Below are 19,629 nucleotides of genomic sequence, written 5' to 3'. Positions count from 1 at the left end.
AAAAATAGAACTGAAAGATAATATGAATGTTTCCACGAACTTTTTGAAGACTTTGAGTATACAAGAGCTTTAAGGTAATATCAATATTACTAAAAATAAGACTAAATGCAGGTTAAGATCTTGTTGTGGTTACTTTTATCTCTAAGGTATATCCCACTAGAGATAAATGGCCAAAATACCGAATTTTAAAATTACTTGAAATAATACTTTTCTTTGCGGTTACACCACCACCTAGATATAAAGCTAGGTTCATTTCTTTTAAGGTGCTTTTGCTTTTTAGAAACAGTTTGTTTGCTTTTTAAGATTTAATATTTAGAACATTTATATGGTTCTCAATTAAAAACTACAGAAACAAAGTACAATCAGAAAGAACTATTTTCCATCCCTGTCCCTTTTACTCCCCTATTCCTTCCCTACTGTTACAGTTAACCACTTCTATTAGTTTTTAGTTCATCCTCCCATTGTTTCTTTTTGAAGATACAAACAAGTGTATGAGGGAAATAGTATTTTAAAGACCACAGTTTGTGCATGATGGACATTTACTGCTATTCACTGGTATCTGTGTGTGCTTATAAAATATTTATATCCACCCTCCCTTTCTTCCTCAAAAGGTAGCATGCTGTATATACTCTTTTTAACCATGCTTTTTTTTTTTTTTAACTGACTAGTAAATCCTGAAACTACCCTGAAGCAGTGTAAAGAAATCTTATTCTATAGTTGGAAAATGCTCCATTGTATGAATGTTCCACCATTTATTCAGCCAGTCCTTATCTATTCAGTCCTTCACTGAAGGACTTTTGTGTTTCTAGTATTTTGTTTTTAGAAACAGTGCTGTGAAAAACAGGTGTATGAAGGAGTCATTTCTTATTTTGAAAACAGACACCAGGAAGTGAGACTACTAAATCAAAGAATAATTGCAGATGTTATGTTGACAGATATCATAGCAATGTTCCTCCTCCTGTCCTCAAATAATAACTACTCAGGTATAAAAAAAAGAAAGGTTCAAAATTTGGTAGTATGAGAGAAATTTTCATTTCTTTTTTTTTTTTTCCCTTTTTGTCTTTTTTTGTGACCGATAACGGGATCGCAACCCTCAGTGTCACGCCCGTACCGCGACCGGCAACAGGATCGCAACCCTCGGTGTTGTGCCCGCACCACGCTTAACCAGTGAGCAGACCGGTCTCTATATGGGATCCGAACCCTCAGCGGGAGCGCCGCCGCGCTCCCAAGCGCTGCACTCTACCGAGTGCGCCACCGGGCCGGCCCAGAAATTTTCATTTCTGATTTTTTCTATACATATTTCCTTATAAAAATTAATTTTCAGTAGTCACACTGGCATAATAAATAAACAGATTAACATACACTGCTGCACAACTTTAGTTCTTCAATATTGAAAGCTATGGAAGAAACTTATTTTAAAATGAAAACAGCAGGTGTAGAAAAAGGAAAAGTGGGATTAGGGGTTCAAAGATATGAGCTCTTTTCTGGCTGTTCTACTTCCGAAATTCTATGATTTTATGAACTAAGCTCCTGTGGGATTTCCTAAAATAGCATATAAATCAATCATTTTAAAGTAAATGGAACAAAAAGTCTTCACACCAAGCTTCTTTCCATTCATATTTATTCCTATTTAATCCTATATTTTTTACCAAGCTTTGATATCTAAAGAAAAGAAAGTAACCTTTGTCTAAGTACAACAACATTTTTGTTATGTAATGTATTTTATATATAATGTAGGACTGGATTCACAGAGCCTGTGCCACATACTCTATGTAGTCACTTTAATGAGGACTTCCTGTTACCGACTGGCTCCAATGAAAATGATCTGCCTTTAATGCAAAGAATAAGCGTCCAACAGGCAGAACCGGATTCTTCAGGTATGAAGTAAGCAATCTTTTCTTTTCATTTGATATTAACAGCAAAAGAACAACTTTATCTCTAACTTATTTGACTTCATTATTTGGCTTTCAATTAACTATATGAAAACCATACAGAAATTAGCCTGCGACCTACAAGATAGAGATTTAAGTAATTTAATCAAAACATCATATGAGATGATACTCAGATTTTCTCTCCAAGGCAGGACTCCAACACCGCAGGTGGAAAACCAACAAAAGGAACAAAACAGAAAGGTAAATAAACCATTCTTTTTTTGTACTTTTTAATGTGAGACAGCCATAGACTGAAATCTAGTTATAATGTGATAGATATTTAAAAGTAGCTCAACAGATAATTAAAGTTCCTTGTTTTGCTCAGATTTGGACAAGGCTACAGGCAGCTGATCTGTTCACATATACTACTGGCATACTGAATGAAATTTGGGGAATGAGCTCTTGAAAACAGATCACTATAATAAAAATCAACTTTAGAGAAAAGAATTTTTTTAAAGTTTTTTTAAAAATAACTTGTCCTTTTGGAAAAACTAGAGTCAGATACTATAAAAACAAACCTAAAATTCTTTCTTTTATAGGCAGACTACAAATTAACCATACTGTGCTTGTTTTCGAGAACACTTTTACATTTAACTCTGAAAAGATGCTTATGCCCAAATTGGACACATATGTAAAACCTTTAAAGTGAAGATAATTTTCTGTATGGTCTTAATTAATTTCTCCACTGTTGTTTCCCAAGATCTTCTAAAGCTAATTTGAGGAAATTAGAAAATAATCTTGTTGTAAAGGTAAATATCAACGCACTCAGTCACCTTTTCAAAATTTCAGCTAGTACACTGAAAGTACTTAAATTATAAAATTTAACATAAACATTATATTGATTTGATAGTTTAAAAATTTAAATCAGCATTATTTAAATGCAACATATACAGATAGGTCAGATACTTTCAAAATTATCTTATAGTTGTTACCATGTTAGAATTTAATATATGTCCTATTTCAAATCAAAAGAATAATGACTTTTATAAATGTTTTAAGGGTGGACTTGAAAACTGACCATGTAATATCTAAAACACGTTATCTTCATGGCTATGCAGCTTTAAATTTAATATAAAAACCATTTTATGTATGCATAGCTTATTTGAATCACATAAGTGAAAGTTCAAAAATTACACAAGTATTAATACTCAAACAAAAATGATTTTAATATTGTTAAACAAGTTAATTTAACAAATTATTTACACTAAAAAAAGTAGAAAAAACCCATTGAAAGATTGCCCTACAAATAATGTCAGATACTTCAAACTCAGAGAATATATGCCATTTGCAATAATTTTTCAGTTTTTAGAAATCACTATTTCACCCCGATTTTAAGTAGCCAAACAGGTAAATATTCCAATAAGATCTACTGCTTTCACCTTGAACCAGAGGAATGCTGCAAGTTGTCTTCACATACAAAAGCAAAAGAATACTCTACTTTATGTTGGATAAAAACTGGTTATAATTCTTTAAATAGTTTATTTAATTAATTAGTAACTATAGAAAAAAATGGTTTACTAAAAGATCTATAAGTATATTAAGTATCTATCCCAGGGCATATTTCTTAAAGCACTAGGTAATTTTCACTAATGTTTCTCTGTTTCCAGGAATTTTCTCTGTCTCTATTAGGGTGGAGAAACTTTTATTTGAATCACACAAGTTTACTTTTCTATTTCCCAGAAAAAATTGTCACAGTTGATTTCCATATGTACACATTAGTGTTCTTTCTTTTTTCAAATATCATGTTTAAGCTCAAAGATATAATCAGTTACTGCAAGTAGAATTAAAAACTGTATAGCAATACAGTAAGTAAACACACTAAAAGATTCTTCATATTTGGATAGAACCCTTCCAACATTAAGAAAACTAATTTAAGGTACAGAAAAGAGTACATAAAATAGAGATCTCATCACTTTCACTGACTCTAAGCAATTAATTTTGCAACTATAAGCTTTGTATTTTATGCCTACGTGATCTCTGTTTCTTCCAACTTTTAAATTCTAAGATGCTTTGATGTCTCACTTTGCCTAATATTCTAATGTATAAAGATGGAAGATCAAGAAATTAAATTGGAGGGCCGATCCCGTGGCTCACTCGGGAGAGTGCGGCGCTGGGAGCTCCAAGGCCACATGTTCAGATCCTATATAGGGATGGCCAGTGCGCTCACTGGCTGAGCCCGGTGCCGGCGACACCAAGCCAAGGGTTGCGATCCCCTTACCGGTCACCAAAAAAAAAAAAAAAAAAAAAAAAAAATTAAATTGGAAATAGTTATAGTTATGAGTTTGCAATTACTAGAAAATGCAATTTAAATACAGCATGTAAGTGCACATGAGTATCTACGTTAAGTCAATTTCTGCACAGATGAATAAGAATTTTGGGGAGCATTCCAAATTATGTTACCTCTGCAAATAAAATCAACTATGACTTTTAGTCCAGATGCACAGATACAGAAATTCCTCTCTCTTGCTCTAAACACACAGAAATGTTTGATACAATCTTAAGTTAAAAAAGAGTCAAATTATAAAACTATATTATTAAATTTTAAAATAAGGAAGGGGAAATTTCCAGGTGCTAGAAATGAAGAAGGAACACACTTGTAGCAAAAGTGAACAGTACTATGCTAGAAGAAATAAGTACTTTTACCTCATGACGGGTTTGCGCATTTAGGGAACTAAAACTGAGTTTCCTAGATGAAGTAATGAGCTAGGAAAAGTAGAACGTAATCGGTATATGAAGACAAGAATATCTCTGTTGACTAGCCCAGGATTACAGCAAAGAGTGAGATATTCGTTCAGGCTCCAAAAGTCACTAGAGAAAAATGAGGCCTATATTTACACTACATGAGCAAACTCCATGGGGCCCAGGTAGTGACAAACATAAAAATAGCCTCAGAATGTATCCATAATTCATCAGGGCACTTGGGGCATTAATGTATAATATAATTCCCCAATGAAGATAAACTACTGACAAAGTTCACTAACCACACTTGCCTACTTCCAAGAGAGTGATCACCAGTCAACAGTTACAGCAAACAAAGGAATTTATTCCTGAGAAATCAGAAATAGCCTAATAATATAAAAGGTCTTTAACATAAATATTTTAAATGTTCAAAAGAAAAAAATAAAGATGTAGGATGCATAAACCAAGATGAATACAGTTTAAACTTTATAGTTGACTTTAAGTAAACATTATTTACATCAGATGCACATCATGACATACAGCACTGAAAGGAAATCTGATTTTATTTCCATGTTTCCCTTTAATATCAATAACATATAGAGATTTAAAGAAAAAAGAGATTCAGAATATTTACTTGTTTTTTGCTAGTAAAATTATTAATATTAATGAATATAAAATACATACGAATATATTTTAAAGAGTTCCTTAAAGTACCTTTTATTCAAATATAAGTATGGTACCCTTTCAGGGAACTGTTCTTCCAAGAACAGAAATCCAGGAAAAGACAACCTTTGCAGGAGTCACAGTCAAATATCTTGGTTTCCAAAATCAGTGAAAGTAAAATGCACCTTCCCAAAGGCACTTTGTAAAGGTATACTGTGCTACAATACCAATTTGAAGTATTCTATTTCTTTTTTCTTTTTACCCTTTTTCTTTTTTTCTTTTACTTTATTTTATTGAAACATAGTTGATTATACATGTTTGTGGAGCACAGAGTTGACTATGAATACTACTGTATAATTTGTGATGATCAAATCAGGGTAACTAGCATATTCATCAAAGGGGGAGGGGGAGGAGGGTTAGTAAGAAATTGGTTGATAGACACAAAGAATGATTATGTTTTGAATATTCTATTTCTTAAAATTTTTTTTAAACTATGATGCTTCAGAAAAAGGCTTTTGATGACAATGATATTTCTAATTTTACAAAAAGAAAGATCTATCCAGTCTGTTAGAAGTGGTTGTTTCAAGATTCGTTCCAAGCAATGCAACCAAAGAGAAAGTTCAAGACATTGTAGTCCTTGAGAACTGTGAAATTTAAAGAACTGTGAAGTACCATTATATGTAGGTACTTCAGAAAGTTCATGGAAAAACAGAACTAAAGATAATATAAATCTGTTTATTATTAGCATATTCATTATCACGAATCATGCTTTTTCTTTATGCCCTCTACTGTCCTGTCCCTCTCCACACCCCCTCCCTCCCTCCCTCCATCTCCAGTAACTTTAGGTTTGTTCTCTCCTTCTGAAAGTTCAATTTTTTTTCTTCTCCTCCTTCCTCCCTCCCTCCATCCTTTCCTCTCTCCCTCCCTCCCTTTCTTCCATCCCTCCTCTTTCTTTCTTTCCTTCTGTCTTTCTTTCTTAGTACCCAGTTATAAGTGAGAACATGTGGTATTTCTCTTTCCTAGTTTGGCTTATTTCACTTAACATAATTTTCTCCAGACTCATCCATGTTGCTGCATATGGTAGGATTTCATTCTTTTTCATGGCTGAGTAGAACTCCATTGTGTATATATACCACATATTTTGTATCCAGTCATCTGTCGATGGACACTTAGGTCGGTTCCATATTTTGACTACTATAAATAGAACTACAATGAACATGGGAATGCAGGTATCCCTTCAACATGATGATCTCCATTTCTTTGGATATATGCCCAGTAGTGGGATTGCTGGATCATATGGTAGCTGTATCTGTAGCTGTTTGAGAAACCTCCATACTGTTTTCTATAATGGCTATGCTAATTTACAGTCCCTTTCATGAACTTTTTGAAGTACTCTCATATAAACATGATAGGACTTTATTCTCATGAATACAAAATCAAAATCAGTTTTGTTTTGACATTGCTTTCTCTTCCTATCTCTCTCTCTCTGTCTCCTTTGAGCTTCTAACACTGTTCCTCTTTCCTTTTCCCCATATTATCATGAGCACAGTCAGTCAAAAAAAAAAAAAAGAAAGAAATAGTACAATAACTAGCACATCTGGTATAAACATTGTACCTGTTAGAATTCATAGTGACAAGGTAGTGCAAGAATAGGAAACAGAAATCTGTGTATATAAATAGGAATAAAGTGTACCTCACTTCCGATCTATTCTATCCCAGATTATAACTATGACCTGAAGCAGGAGAAAATATAAAAATCCCAATCTCCACATAGTGCCAAGGATAGGATTCCAAATTCTTAGAGACTTTCTGTGATGCAGGTCTATGAGATCAGAACCAACTTTTTTTCTTCTTCTACATTGTAAAGTGCTCAATTTGTTCTGATTATATTAAAGATCCTAATAAAGCTACAAACAACAGAATTATTTTAGATCTAATATACTATATTACCTCATGCTAGATTTTTTCTTTTAAATATAATATATACATACACTAATAACATAATGAAGATGAGGAATCAGGAATCAGGAGACAATATAAAAGAGAAAAAAAAATTCTAATATAACCAGGTCACACTAGACGGTTCCAGGAAAGAAGCCTCAAAAGATGAAATAATAAAATGAAATGAAATAAAAAGAATATATGCTATACTTAAATATATCAAGAGGATATTTTCAGTTCAGTTCAGTTTTAGAATGAATTAGCAGTGCATATGTACAAAATAAATTAAGCAACTGAAAAACTTAGGTAATTAATAATTTCAAAAAAAATTTTAAAGTTACATGTTTCTTGATCTGTGCAGTGGTTACATGGATGTATTCACTTTGTGAAAAATCATCAAACTATACATTTATGTTCTGGGCACTTTCTGAATATGTGTAAATACTTCAATAAAAAATTTTCCTAAAACAAAAACACATTTCCTATTTCTGTCCATTGAAAAGGCTTAGAAACAATTTTTAAAAGACTGAGGAAGGGGCCGAGCCCGTGGCGCACTCGGGAGAGTGCGGCGCTGGGAGTGCAGCAGCGCTCCCGCCGCGGGTTCGGATCCTATATAGGGATGACCAGTGCACTCACAGCGCTCACTGGCTGAGCACGGTGAGGCCGGTCTCAAAAAGGACAAAAAAAAAATAAAATAAAATAAAAAATAAAAAATAAAAGACTGAGGAAGCAAATATCACCAAAGTTCCTTATATGACTCAAGTATAAGTAATATTTGGGTAGTCATAATAATTTAAACACTGAATATTAATTAAACAAAAACTGTGATATAACTATACTAAGAGGGAGAGATGGGGGCATAAGAAAAAGTTAAACCAACATCTTTCATAGCAGAAATTCAACCTAATATCTAAAACTGAAAAAGCAGAAACACCTACATAAGCAAATTACCTAGTAGTAAGGTGTTTTAAAAAGCAACATATAGCCAAGGAGCTGAAAATGACTACCTTTGGGAAAGAGGAACTAGAAATGGGGTGTAGGAGGGTAGGTGGGGTCAGATACATACCTTTGTAAGCCACTTCTTAAATTGTATATGTGTATTAATTTGAGTAAAATAAAAATCACATTTAAAAAAAAGCTAATAAAAATAGTTTATGGCTGTATCAAAAGTGACATGACATCTTAAACACTTTGGGGAGACATTATTTTCAACATCAATGTGGTAATACCAGAAAAAGCATATAGATAAGGGAGTGATAAGTAACACTAAACCAAATAAAGTACACTAGGGAGCTACTGAAGATAAACCAGTAAGCCAACGGACTTTAATATCCAACTCCTTTTACACTGGAAAGAAAACTAGTCTTTATCAGAGGTATATAACAGATCATGGGAGGTAATTCTGCTTTCAGAAAGTTGTCACATAAGAAAATGTTTCAATAGTTACTTCCCAATGTTTTTAGCTGTCTTTACATATCTGTACCAGTGTAATCATCAAATATGTGATAAAATACTGAATACAAAAATCATACAGATGACCCAGCTTTATGTACTAGATACAGCCTAGGGAATTTACATTATATATATATTATAATGGAAAAAGTACTGATCTAGAGACAGGAAGCTTGCGTTATTATACCAGTACTACTACTAACATGCTCACCATGACTCTGCACAAGACACTTAACTTTTCTGATTCTGTTTCCCCATAAGAAAAACAAGAAAATTGAATAACCCCTAAGGATCCTTCTGGAATCAAATTAGAATATTTCCCTTTGGGGAACAGGGGAGGACAATACTTCATTGCCGCCTGCTTTGAGCTGGTTGAGAAGTTATATAGGAAAGTGGCATATATTACTTCAGGGCTATAGCACTTTAATGCCAATGACTCTCCAGTACTTCTTTCTCCATGCGTGGTGACTACCTCATCCAGAAATGTGAAGCTTAGATCTCTGAGTGACCTTGGTGGAGACCAGAGGCACCTGCCAACCCATTATGGATATGAAATGTGGGCAAGAAATATATCTTTGTAGTTGTAAGGCACCAAGATTTGGGAATTGGTTATTATATGACATAATCAAGCACATCTTGACTGATAAAATAGAACCAGGCATAATTTTTCATAAATCAAATATTTAAGACACAAAAAATTCTAAGCTAGATTTCATAAAGCTAAAAATTTGTCTAATTTACCTTTCTTAAAATCTGAATTTTTACATTAAGGATTATATTAGGTTAATATAATTAACTGAAATTAATTAATTACAATAATAATTACATATAACTTTTAAATTAAAAAGAGGGAAAAGTATATAAAAAATGAGAATATCAAACTTTCCACATATTTAATTGGCTGCTCTAGTACTGAAATCTTTCCTGATTAAAGTCATTTTGTTTTCATTTTAATAAAGGACATAAATACCAGTAATGCTCACATACTATTACATATATTCCCTCTATTTTGCTTATTTCCTACTTGTCTGGAAAAAGGCTAAAAAAATAAATTTCTAGAAGACTTGTCTAACATATGGCTCAACAGCTACTATTTTATATTGATGTACTTTCCTAACACCCAAAATTTCAGTCCTATTTACATTACCTTCTTATATTCCTCCTTGACTAATTTTCCTTTCACTAATTTCCTGGTTTAATATCATGACTATTATTATTTTCCCCTTGGTTCTTGTAAAACAGCTGTCTTTGGCTAGTTCTACTCAAAAGACAGACAAATTATTCCTTGCAAGTAAAATAGAATACAGAGAACAAAAGGTGAGGAAGCAGGGGTGAATGGAATCCCTTTCCAGCTTAGAATCTTTTATTTGCCTAAATTATATGGACTGAACTTTTTTTCCCTTTTACTGTAGCAAATCAGTGGGAAAATAAAAGATATAGGACACTCTAAGAGCATTACTGGCAACAAGAACTTGCTTTTAAATCTAACTAGTACTTAAAATGTTCAGCAATACAGTTACTCAGAAAACGTTTCTGAGTAAACTTTTAATATCTCTAAAGAACTTTTTCCATCAAAAACAGACTTCAAGGTCTTATCCTTTGTGATCTAGTTTATTTCCCAACCACTCAACTGTCCTAATTGCCTCTTTTCATAACTCACCCTAGAAAGTTTTTCTGAAGCATCTGACAGGAATAAAAAAGGCTTTATAGCATAGTACAGAGGCAAGTCCTTCAAACCAGACTGGCAGAAATTGAATTCTGCGACTATTTGACACCTTGGTTAAATTGCTTAAACTCAGATCTTAATTTCATTATTTGTAAAACAGAGATTATGGTAATACTTAATTCAAAGTTCTTACAAGAACATACAGCACACTTAAAACCACGCCTAATACATATTAAGAGCTCAAGTAAATATAAGATATCAAGAGTTTGATATGAGACTTTAAGTAAATATGAGACATTGAGGTGCTGGAAATGCCAGAATGAATAAAGACCCTTGCCTTCATGGAGCTTATATTTGAAGGAGAAAGTAGGCAATAAATTAAGATAACAAATAAAATATATACTATATTGAACAGTGAAAAGTGCAAAGAAGGAAAACAAAGCTGGAAAGATCAGAAAGTGAAGAGGGTAGTTGCAGTTCTAGATTCGGTGACCAACAACAGCCTTACTTAGAGGGAGACATTTCAGCAAGGCCTAGAGGAGTTGGAAAAATATGTCATACACTACATGGAGAAGAGCATTTCACACAGAGGAAACAGCAAGTGCCAAAGCACTGAGCCTGGGCGATGCCTGGTTTGTGTGAGGAATAGCAATGAGGACAGTGAAGATGTAGTGGGTGGGGATGGGGGGTGAGTTGTAAGAGATGAGGTCAGAGAGGAAATAGGAAGGGTGAAGTCACATAGAATCTTGTAGTTCTGGCTCTGCCTCTAGGAGATAATGCCAAAGGAGGGTTTTAGGTACAAGAATGACATGATCTGACTTACATTTTAACTCTGAATTGTGTTAAAAAAAAAAAAAATGTTGCGGGTGGGATGCAAAAGAGGAAACAAGGAGAGCACTTAGGAGACTACTGCAATAATCCAAGTGAGAAGTGATGGTGGCTAGGACGGGGGAGATGCTAAGAGGCAGCTCGGTCCAAATAAAATTTGAAAAAGAAGTTGACAAGATTTGTTATTAGTTTGGACATGAGGGACTTCTAGTTTGGATATGAGGTATGGGAAGAAACAGTGGTCAAGAATGACTCCTCCAAAGTTTTTGGTCTGAGCAACTGAAAGGATGGAGTTGACATTCACTGAGATGGAGCACTCTGTGGGAAAGAAGATCAATAGCTCATTTAGTTACAGACATTCAAAGGGAGTTGTCAAGTAGAAAGGTATTCTAAGAGCAGTCCAGACTGGAGATAGAAATTTTTCAGTCATCAGCTAATGAACAGCATTTAATACCATGACATTGGAAAATAATGGTGGATAGAAAAAGGACTGAGCCTGAAAGTATTCCAAAATTCAGAAGTGGGGACGATGAGGAGAAGACCAAAAAAAAAAAGTGATGAAGAGCCAAAGAGGTAGGAAAAAGACCAGGTGAAACACTTTTCCTGAAATTGTTCCAAGAAATGATTTTATTAAGTGCTGCTGATGGATTAAAAAATCACCTCCTATTGTTTCTACTCCAAAAATATATTCTGATGGTTCCTGTTTATTCCATTTCTATTTTTATAATCCAAGTCTCTCCTGTGAACTACTTCTCTCTCCCACCCACCTCTGCCCTGGAAAACTATTCTCTATATGACAAGCAATATCTTTTCAAAATATAAAGCATGTCACTATCTGATTTATCCTCTAATTGCCTTCCACTGCATCTAGAATAAACTCTAAACTCCTTACTTTTGCCTACAGGCCCTTTATGATCTGGTATCTGCCTACCTTTCTGACTTCATTCCTCTAATGTTACTCCGCTTGTTGATTTCTATCTACACAGGCATTCATTCTGTTCTTAAAACATATCAGTCTCATTCATGACCTTGGCAACCCATCTCCTATACCCAGAATATACCTCCTTGGTCCTTCATCTGGCTGGATTCTCAACATTTAGGTCTCATAGCTCAAATATCTCCTTAGAGAGATCTTCTCTGATTATTCTGTCAAGAACTAAAATTATTTCGTCTGTTTAATTATATATTGTCCATCTCTCCTCAGATTGTAAATTCTTCAAGCATAGGTATTGTTGAATATATATATATATATATATATATATATATATTTGCATATACATGCATATATATATATATGCAGTATTTGAAACTTTGCATGTAGTATGCCTCAATAATTTGACAAAACACCAGTCCTTTAAAGCCAAAGGAATATTAAAAGGACACTAGTTTAACTTTTTATCCAATGCAGGCATTATTTTTATATCATCTATGACTAGGTCATCATTTAAGAACATCTCAGACATCTCCAGTGATGGCAAGCTTATCACCCCATGATCAGTTCATTTCATCTTGAGACAGCTCTCCTTGTTTGAAAAGTCTACTTTATACTGAATCAAACCTCTCTCCAAATAATTTCTACCCACTGCCCTTTGGAGTTATGCCAAGTAAGTCTAATCCCTCTTGTATATATAGACCTCACAGTTTAGAAGACAGTTGTATATCTTCCCTACTTCTTTCCTTTTACAGGACAAAGATTTCCATTTCTTTCAGTGAGTCCCCATTTGGTGTGGTTTTTCCAATCTCATTCTTTCTATGTTAGTTTGGAAATTCCTAATTTATTTATTTCCATTTCAAAATATCATGCTCAGAACTAAATACCATTCTCCCCACCCCCTCCAATTTGTTCTGGATAGCATAGTGGAATAAATATCTTTCTTAGTCTGTCTAGACATCACACTATGATTTATAGAAGCATAACGACTATTCTGACAGTTCTAATAAAAAGCCTGTATTAACTAAAACGTCAAATACAGTTGGCCCTCCATATCAGGTTCCGCATCCATGGATTCCACCAACTGTGTTGGAAAAACAATAAAACAAAAAATAACAACACAACAATAAAAAGTAATATTTTTTTAGAATGCAGTAATAACAACTATTTACATAGCATTTATATTGTGTTAGGTATTATAAGTAATTTAGAGATGATTTAAAGTACACAAAAGGGTGTGCGCATAGGTTATATGCAAATATGCAATTTTATTTTATTTTATTTTTTTATTTTTATTTTTTTTCCTTTTTTTTGTCTTTTTCCGTGTCCGGCAATGGATCGCAACCCTCAGTGTCGCCCCCGTACCGGACCGGGACCGGCAACGGGATCGCAACCCTCGGTGTTGCTCCCGCGCCTCGCTCAGCCAGTGAGCGGGAACTGGTCTGTATGTGGGATCCAAACCCTCGGCGGGAGCGCCGCCGCGCTTCCCAAGCGGCGCACTATAGCAGTGCGCCACCGGGCCGGCCCCAAAATATGCAATTTTATATAAGTGTACTTCAAAAAGTTCATGGAAAGATTCATACTGTCTTTCAATTTTATTATTCCACAAACTTTTTGATGTACCCTCATATAAGGGACTTGAGCATCCACAGATTTTGGTATCTGAGGATAGTCCTAGAACCAATTTCCCATGGATACCAAGAACAACTATACTTTTCATAGACACTGCTGTCAACCCAAGGGTCTTCCATTTTCTAATGTGAAGATGTTTTCTGAACAACTAGGTGAAATATTTTACATCTATTCCTGTTAAATATATTTTCATTAGTTTTAGTATAGTGTTACATGCTATTTTAATCTTTGAATCCCAGATCTGTACTTCACATACTAAAGATCCCTCCAAATTGTGCCATCCACATAATTGATAAGTATTACTTCTATGACAACATCCAAATCATTGATAAAAATATTTGTATAAACGTATCAAACACAGAATCTCATCACATAACAGCATCACATCAGAGAGCCTTTTCTCTGGTTGATACTAACATTATGTATGGTCGATGAGCTATTCGTTCTCCCAAACAGCATCTTCTGATCTTTAAAAATAGCATGAAAGACATTATTAAATGCCTCTCTAAAATCAAGATGCTCTGTGAAAATAAAGTGTGTTATTAACAAAGACTGCTTTTCATTCCCTCCATTTTATGTATGTATATTCATACCATTATATGTGTATATGTGTATCATCATATATAAATTATGTACACTATTTTCATTCCAATGGATAACTACCAATACAAGATGTAATGAATATCAATATTGTCAGCACTCTCAAAGTAAGATTTTATATAAATATATTCTCATGTTTATAAAAATATCACTTAATTCAAATTGATTTAAATCTTGTTCTAAGGCTGTTTGGATATCTTTGCAAAGGAATGCTAACAATGAGAAACAGCATAACCAAACCAAGAATATGTTTTCATATATACGCAATGGATAAAAAAAAAAAAATCTCTGTCAAATAATAGGTTAATCAATCCAGAGGCCTCAGAAAACTAAAGATAAATTCAACATTACCTATATTTTTAAAGCTCTCATCTGCCCTATCATTGAACTGGTTTTAACTGAATTACATGCATATTTAGTAAAATGAGTATATTTTTAACATTACATAGACCAAATTAACAGGGAATAGTATTTTTAGTAATAAAGGCACTTTAAGAGTCTGAAGATTAAAGCTGAAGGTATGGTCAAAAGCACTCTATCAAGAAAAATCTATCATGTCTATGTCACAGTATCATGATACTGCAGAACTTATTTTGGTGAATTGTATCTCCATTCTGCATTATCAGCTACTGTACTCAACTAAATGGGACTCATAGCAACCACATATTTTGCAAAGTAACATAAATAATTTTACATTACTCTTCCTATTTCAATGATCTTTATGAGGAAATTCTTATTCACTTTCCTAATTTTTCAAACTCTTTTTTAGAAAACGGGGAGAATTTTTGCTTGGAGATATACAACTATATGAAGCCCGCTGCTACTGGGAAAAAAACACGAAATTTCTCTTTGTTCAATACAATCATTTTTGCTTCTCAGGAGAAAAGGGAAGATGAAAGACCGACTTCAAGAACTAAAGCAGAGAACAAAGGAAATAGAACTCTCTAGAGATGGTCATGTGTCAACTACAGAAGCAGTGGAACAAGGGGTGTTTCTGCAGCAAGCTGTTATATATGAAAGAGAGCTTGTAGCTGAGAGATACCTTCATGAGATCCAAAAACTACAGGACAGTATTAATAATTTGGCAGATGATGTTCAAAAATTTGGGCAACAACAGAAAAGTCTGATGGCTTCGATGAGAAGGTTTAGTCTACTTAAGAGAGAATCTAGCACTACAAAGGAGATAAAAATCCAAGCAGAACACATTAACAGAGGTTTGGATGATTTAGTTAAAGAAGTTAAAAAGTCAGAGGCCGAAAATGGCCCATCATCAGTGGTCACAAGAATACTTAAATCTCAGCATGCTGCGATGTTCCGCCATTTTCAGCAAACCATGTTTTTATACAATGACATGATAGCATCAAAGCAAGAGAAGTGCAAGACATTTATTGTCCGTCAGCTTGAGGTTGCTGGAAAAGAGGTACCTGAAGAAGAACTAAATGACATGCTTCATCAAGGAAAATGGGAAGTTTTTAATGAAAGCTTACTTACAGAAATCAATATCACTAAAGCACAACTCTCAGAGATTGAACAAAGACACAAGGAACTTATTAATTTGGAGAACCAAATAATGGATTTAAGGGATCTTTTTATTCAGATATCTCTTTTAGTAGAGGAACAAGGAGAAAGCATCAACAATATTGAAATGACAGTGAATAGTACAAAAGAATACGTTAAAAGTACTAAAGAGAAATTTGGACTAGCTGTCAAATACAAAAAAAGAAATCCTTGCAGGGTATTGTGTTGCTGGTGCTGTCCCTGCTGTGCCTCAAAATAAAAAAAGCTATTTTAAAAAATGTTTCCAGCCTTAGGGTGAAGGATATTCCATATGTCAGTGTCTGTGTTGTTTTTCATTATTTCACGGATACATTCACATACCTTTCATCACTATTAAGTCATAATTTCCCCCTTTTACCCTAACACACTACAATTACAGAAACTGCTGAACCCAGTGACATAAACCAAGTCTGTAATTAAACTGAAAATAATATAATTACCTTCAATTCATAGGTTAACTATTGGAAATGAGATGAATGATCTTAAGTTTCTGGTCAGGTATTAAGCTCTATTATGCATTTTTGTAACTCAATATATCAACAACATGAATGTTCAAATTAAGTGATGACTACTTAAATAATTTGTTTGGCCCATTTGAGAATATTTCAATAGTTAAGAATTACGTAGAACAAGACCTCAAAGGGTGCTATAATAAAGCAAAATCAAACTAGAACCCATATCAAATCTTTTATCCTCAGACAAGTAAGTTAACTCAGTAGACGAGAGATCCTGGGAAAACTCACCTATATATTTGATGAAAAACCTAATTGGTAACTGGGAGCTGAATCTAGCTTAAGGCCAAAGAAGGTGAGTTAAGATACTGCTTTCTTGAACTTGAGTCCATTCAGGACACTGTATTAGAGATCAGGGGGCATGGCAGATAAAGTAAAGGCAATTGTATTCTTGAATGTTTTACCATCACTTTATGATGACACTACTCTACGGACTAGGGATATAGTTTGAACTCACACAAGGATAGAGTCCTAGAACTCACATTCAAGTGAAGAAAGCAGATAACACACAAATACAAATAGCAGATAATGTTAAGTTCTGGAGAAAGACTTAAAATAAGAGAGATGAGATAAGATAGAAATTGTCAGGGTGGCTTGTTTAGGTTGGGTGGTCAATGACAGCCTTTTTTTTTTTTTTTTGTCTTTTTCGGTGTCCGGCAACGGATCGCAACCCTCAGTGTTGCCCCCGTACCGGACCGGGGACCGGCAACGGGATCGCAACCCTCGGTGTTGCTCCCGCGCCTCGCTCAGCCAGTGAGCAGGAACCAGTCTGTATGTGGGATCCGAACCCTCGGGTGGGAGCGCCGCCGCGCTTCCCAAGTGGCGCACTATCCAGTGCGCCACCGGGCCGGCCCCAATGACAGCCTTTTTGAAAGGTAATATTTAAGTAAAGATCTGAATGATGAGGACCAAGGGAGGAAACAAATAGTACAAAGACCCTGAAGAGGGACTATCATTTTATAATTTTTGTGATTATAGAAAATTCTAATTCTTTAAGATTTATTTCCTTCTATTGAATGGCTGGATCTTCTCAGAGGTCTGTTGTTTTATTTGGTCCTTATGGGGGTGGGGGGAGGAGAAAGTTAACCAGGTAGTGAATGAGTTCTGAGAGGCTTTTTGGGTCCTACATCAACTAGCTTAGGCTCAGAAAAGGAATGAACAGAAAAAATGAGATGCTGTAAATGTATCTGGCACATGAGCAGTCCAGCTGTGTGCGGGCAGGAGGGATGCAGCTGTGTGTAACAAAGAAAACTGTCACCTGCTTCCTAATACAGGTATCATTCCCCTACTCCACAACACACCAGCCTGCAGCACTGAGCTTAGCAAGGGTCTGTTGTCTAACCACTTATAATCTACTAGCTTCTTCCCATTTATTATCCACTCACTTTTTCCCAGTTATTACCCGGTTGATTTTTCAATGCCAGACCTACTATTATATGCTAGGCATTATCTTAGGTGCTGAGGTTATATTAGTTAAAAAAAAAAAAAAAAGGACAAAATTTCTTATCTGCATAGAGCTGAGAAATGAACCTGAAGAACTTTAAGCAAGAAAATAGTAAAATTATCAAATTTGCATTTTAAAAAGCATTTCATATTCTTTGCACATTCTTGCATTGGTTCACTTGTTATAACAAGCATGTACTGGTTTTGGAATGTGAAAAAAACATTCAAAATAAAACATCAAATAAAGAAAAGAGCTTCTGCTGGCAATGTAGAGGAATGCTTGGAGGGCAGACTGCTAGCAAGGAGAATGGTTAGGGAACTGTTGCTATCAGTAACACAGGGGAGAAGTGAAGAGGGGTTGAGGGGAGGAATCACTGAAGGGAATAAAGAGTAGGGAAGAGACTCAAATGTTATTAAGACGGTAGTATCAATAACAGGAAAAGGTAAAGAGGAGAACTTCCAAATATGGGGCTTGGGCAGACACATTCAAGAGGTACTTATAAACATATAAAAAAGGGCAGTATACAAAATTTTATATAATATATGAATATGCATAGAAAGTTCATCAAAATGTTAGCAGTAGCTGGCTCTGGATGGTAAGCCAATCGTTTTTTAAAAAAATTCTTTCCTGGGGCCAGCCCGGTGGCGCACTGTAGCAGTGCGCCACTTGGGAAGCACGGTGGCGCTCCCGCCGAGGGTTCGGATCCCACGTACAGACTGGTTCCCGCTCACTGGCTGAGCGAGGTGTGGGAGCAACACCGAGGGTTGCGATCCCGTTGCTGGTCCCGGTCCGGTACGGGTGCGACACTGAGGGTTGTGATCCATTGCCGGACATGAAAAAAGACAAAAAGGAAAAAAAAAAAAAAAAATTCTTTCCTACATCTTCAAAATTTATCAAAAAAGTGTACTTTTGTGTACATTTTGTATATTTCTGAAGCACATTCATTTCAAAACACAGTTTACATTTATTAATAAAAATTCTATGGTTGTAAACTTCCATGAGAAATGTTGGTCAAATAGCAAACCGTTCTGTATTTCATAAACTTACTGTACTGTCCATAATTAATTTGAATGTCTTTGTGTGTCCTGGCTGACTATGAGATTACAATGGTAAAGTAATAACCACCCTAGCTGTGTATTTTTTTCTTCTATTCAGGAAATCACTAGCTGAGAGAGGTGACAGAACTGAAAGCAGATATTTTATTGACAGAATTATATGATTACTAAGTAATCACTGTAGTCACTTAACAACTGCATGCCCCTACCTTGGGCTTTCCAAATATATCTACATGACTGACTCCCTCACTTCAAATGCTATCTTCTCAGTAAGGCCCATGATGATTATCCTAATTAAAAGAACAACATGCCTTTGTTGTCATCACCACCATAGGCTTCCTGATCTTCTTTTACCTGCTTCATTGTTTTCAATTATACTTATCATCTAATGTATAATTTATCAATTGCATTTATTGTGTATCTCACCACCTTGAATGTAAGCTCCGGAGGTCATACATGGATTTTTGTCGTTTTTGTTTCCAAAAGCATCCCCATCACCAGAACAATGCCTAACACATAGCAGATGCTCAATAAATTTTGCTGAATTAACTGATGCATGAGTAAATAAATGAATAAAAGAATAAATTAAATAAATATTTGGTTTTAACAAGTACAAACAGTTATTTTACAAATGACCAACAGTCATTATATATATATATATATATATATATATATATGTATGTGTGTGTGTATATATATACACACACACACACACACACACACACACACACACACACA

General features: G+C 34.7%; 2 protein-coding genes across 2 annotated transcripts in view; one reads left to right on the top strand and one right to left on the bottom strand.

Annotated features, from left to right (window-relative positions):
• ARL13B (ADP-ribosylation factor-like 13B) overlaps positions 1-19,629 on the bottom strand; it is a 62,511-nt gene that overhangs the window by 19,042 nt on the left and 23,840 nt on the right. The gene's annotated exons all lie outside the window — the stretch shown is intronic.
• On the top strand, positions 1,878-16,119 carry STX19 (syntaxin 19). The gene is made up of 2 exons (XM_008569155.1): positions 1,878-2,132; positions 15,203-16,119. The coding sequence occupies exon 2, from the start codon at positions 15,216-15,218 to the stop codon at positions 16,098-16,100; it is 885 nt and encodes a 294-aa protein (XP_008567377.1). The 5' UTR covers positions 1,878-2,132; positions 15,203-15,215; the 3' UTR covers positions 16,101-16,119.

This window comes from Galeopterus variegatus, unplaced genomic scaffold (assembly GCF_000696425.1).
Source record: "Galeopterus variegatus unplaced genomic scaffold, G_variegatus-3.0.2 Scaffold470, whole genome shotgun sequence".
NCBI classification, from domain to species: domain Eukaryota; kingdom Metazoa; phylum Chordata; class Mammalia; order Dermoptera; family Cynocephalidae; genus Galeopterus; species Galeopterus variegatus.
This window is presented reverse-complemented; position numbering and strand designations above follow the sequence as displayed.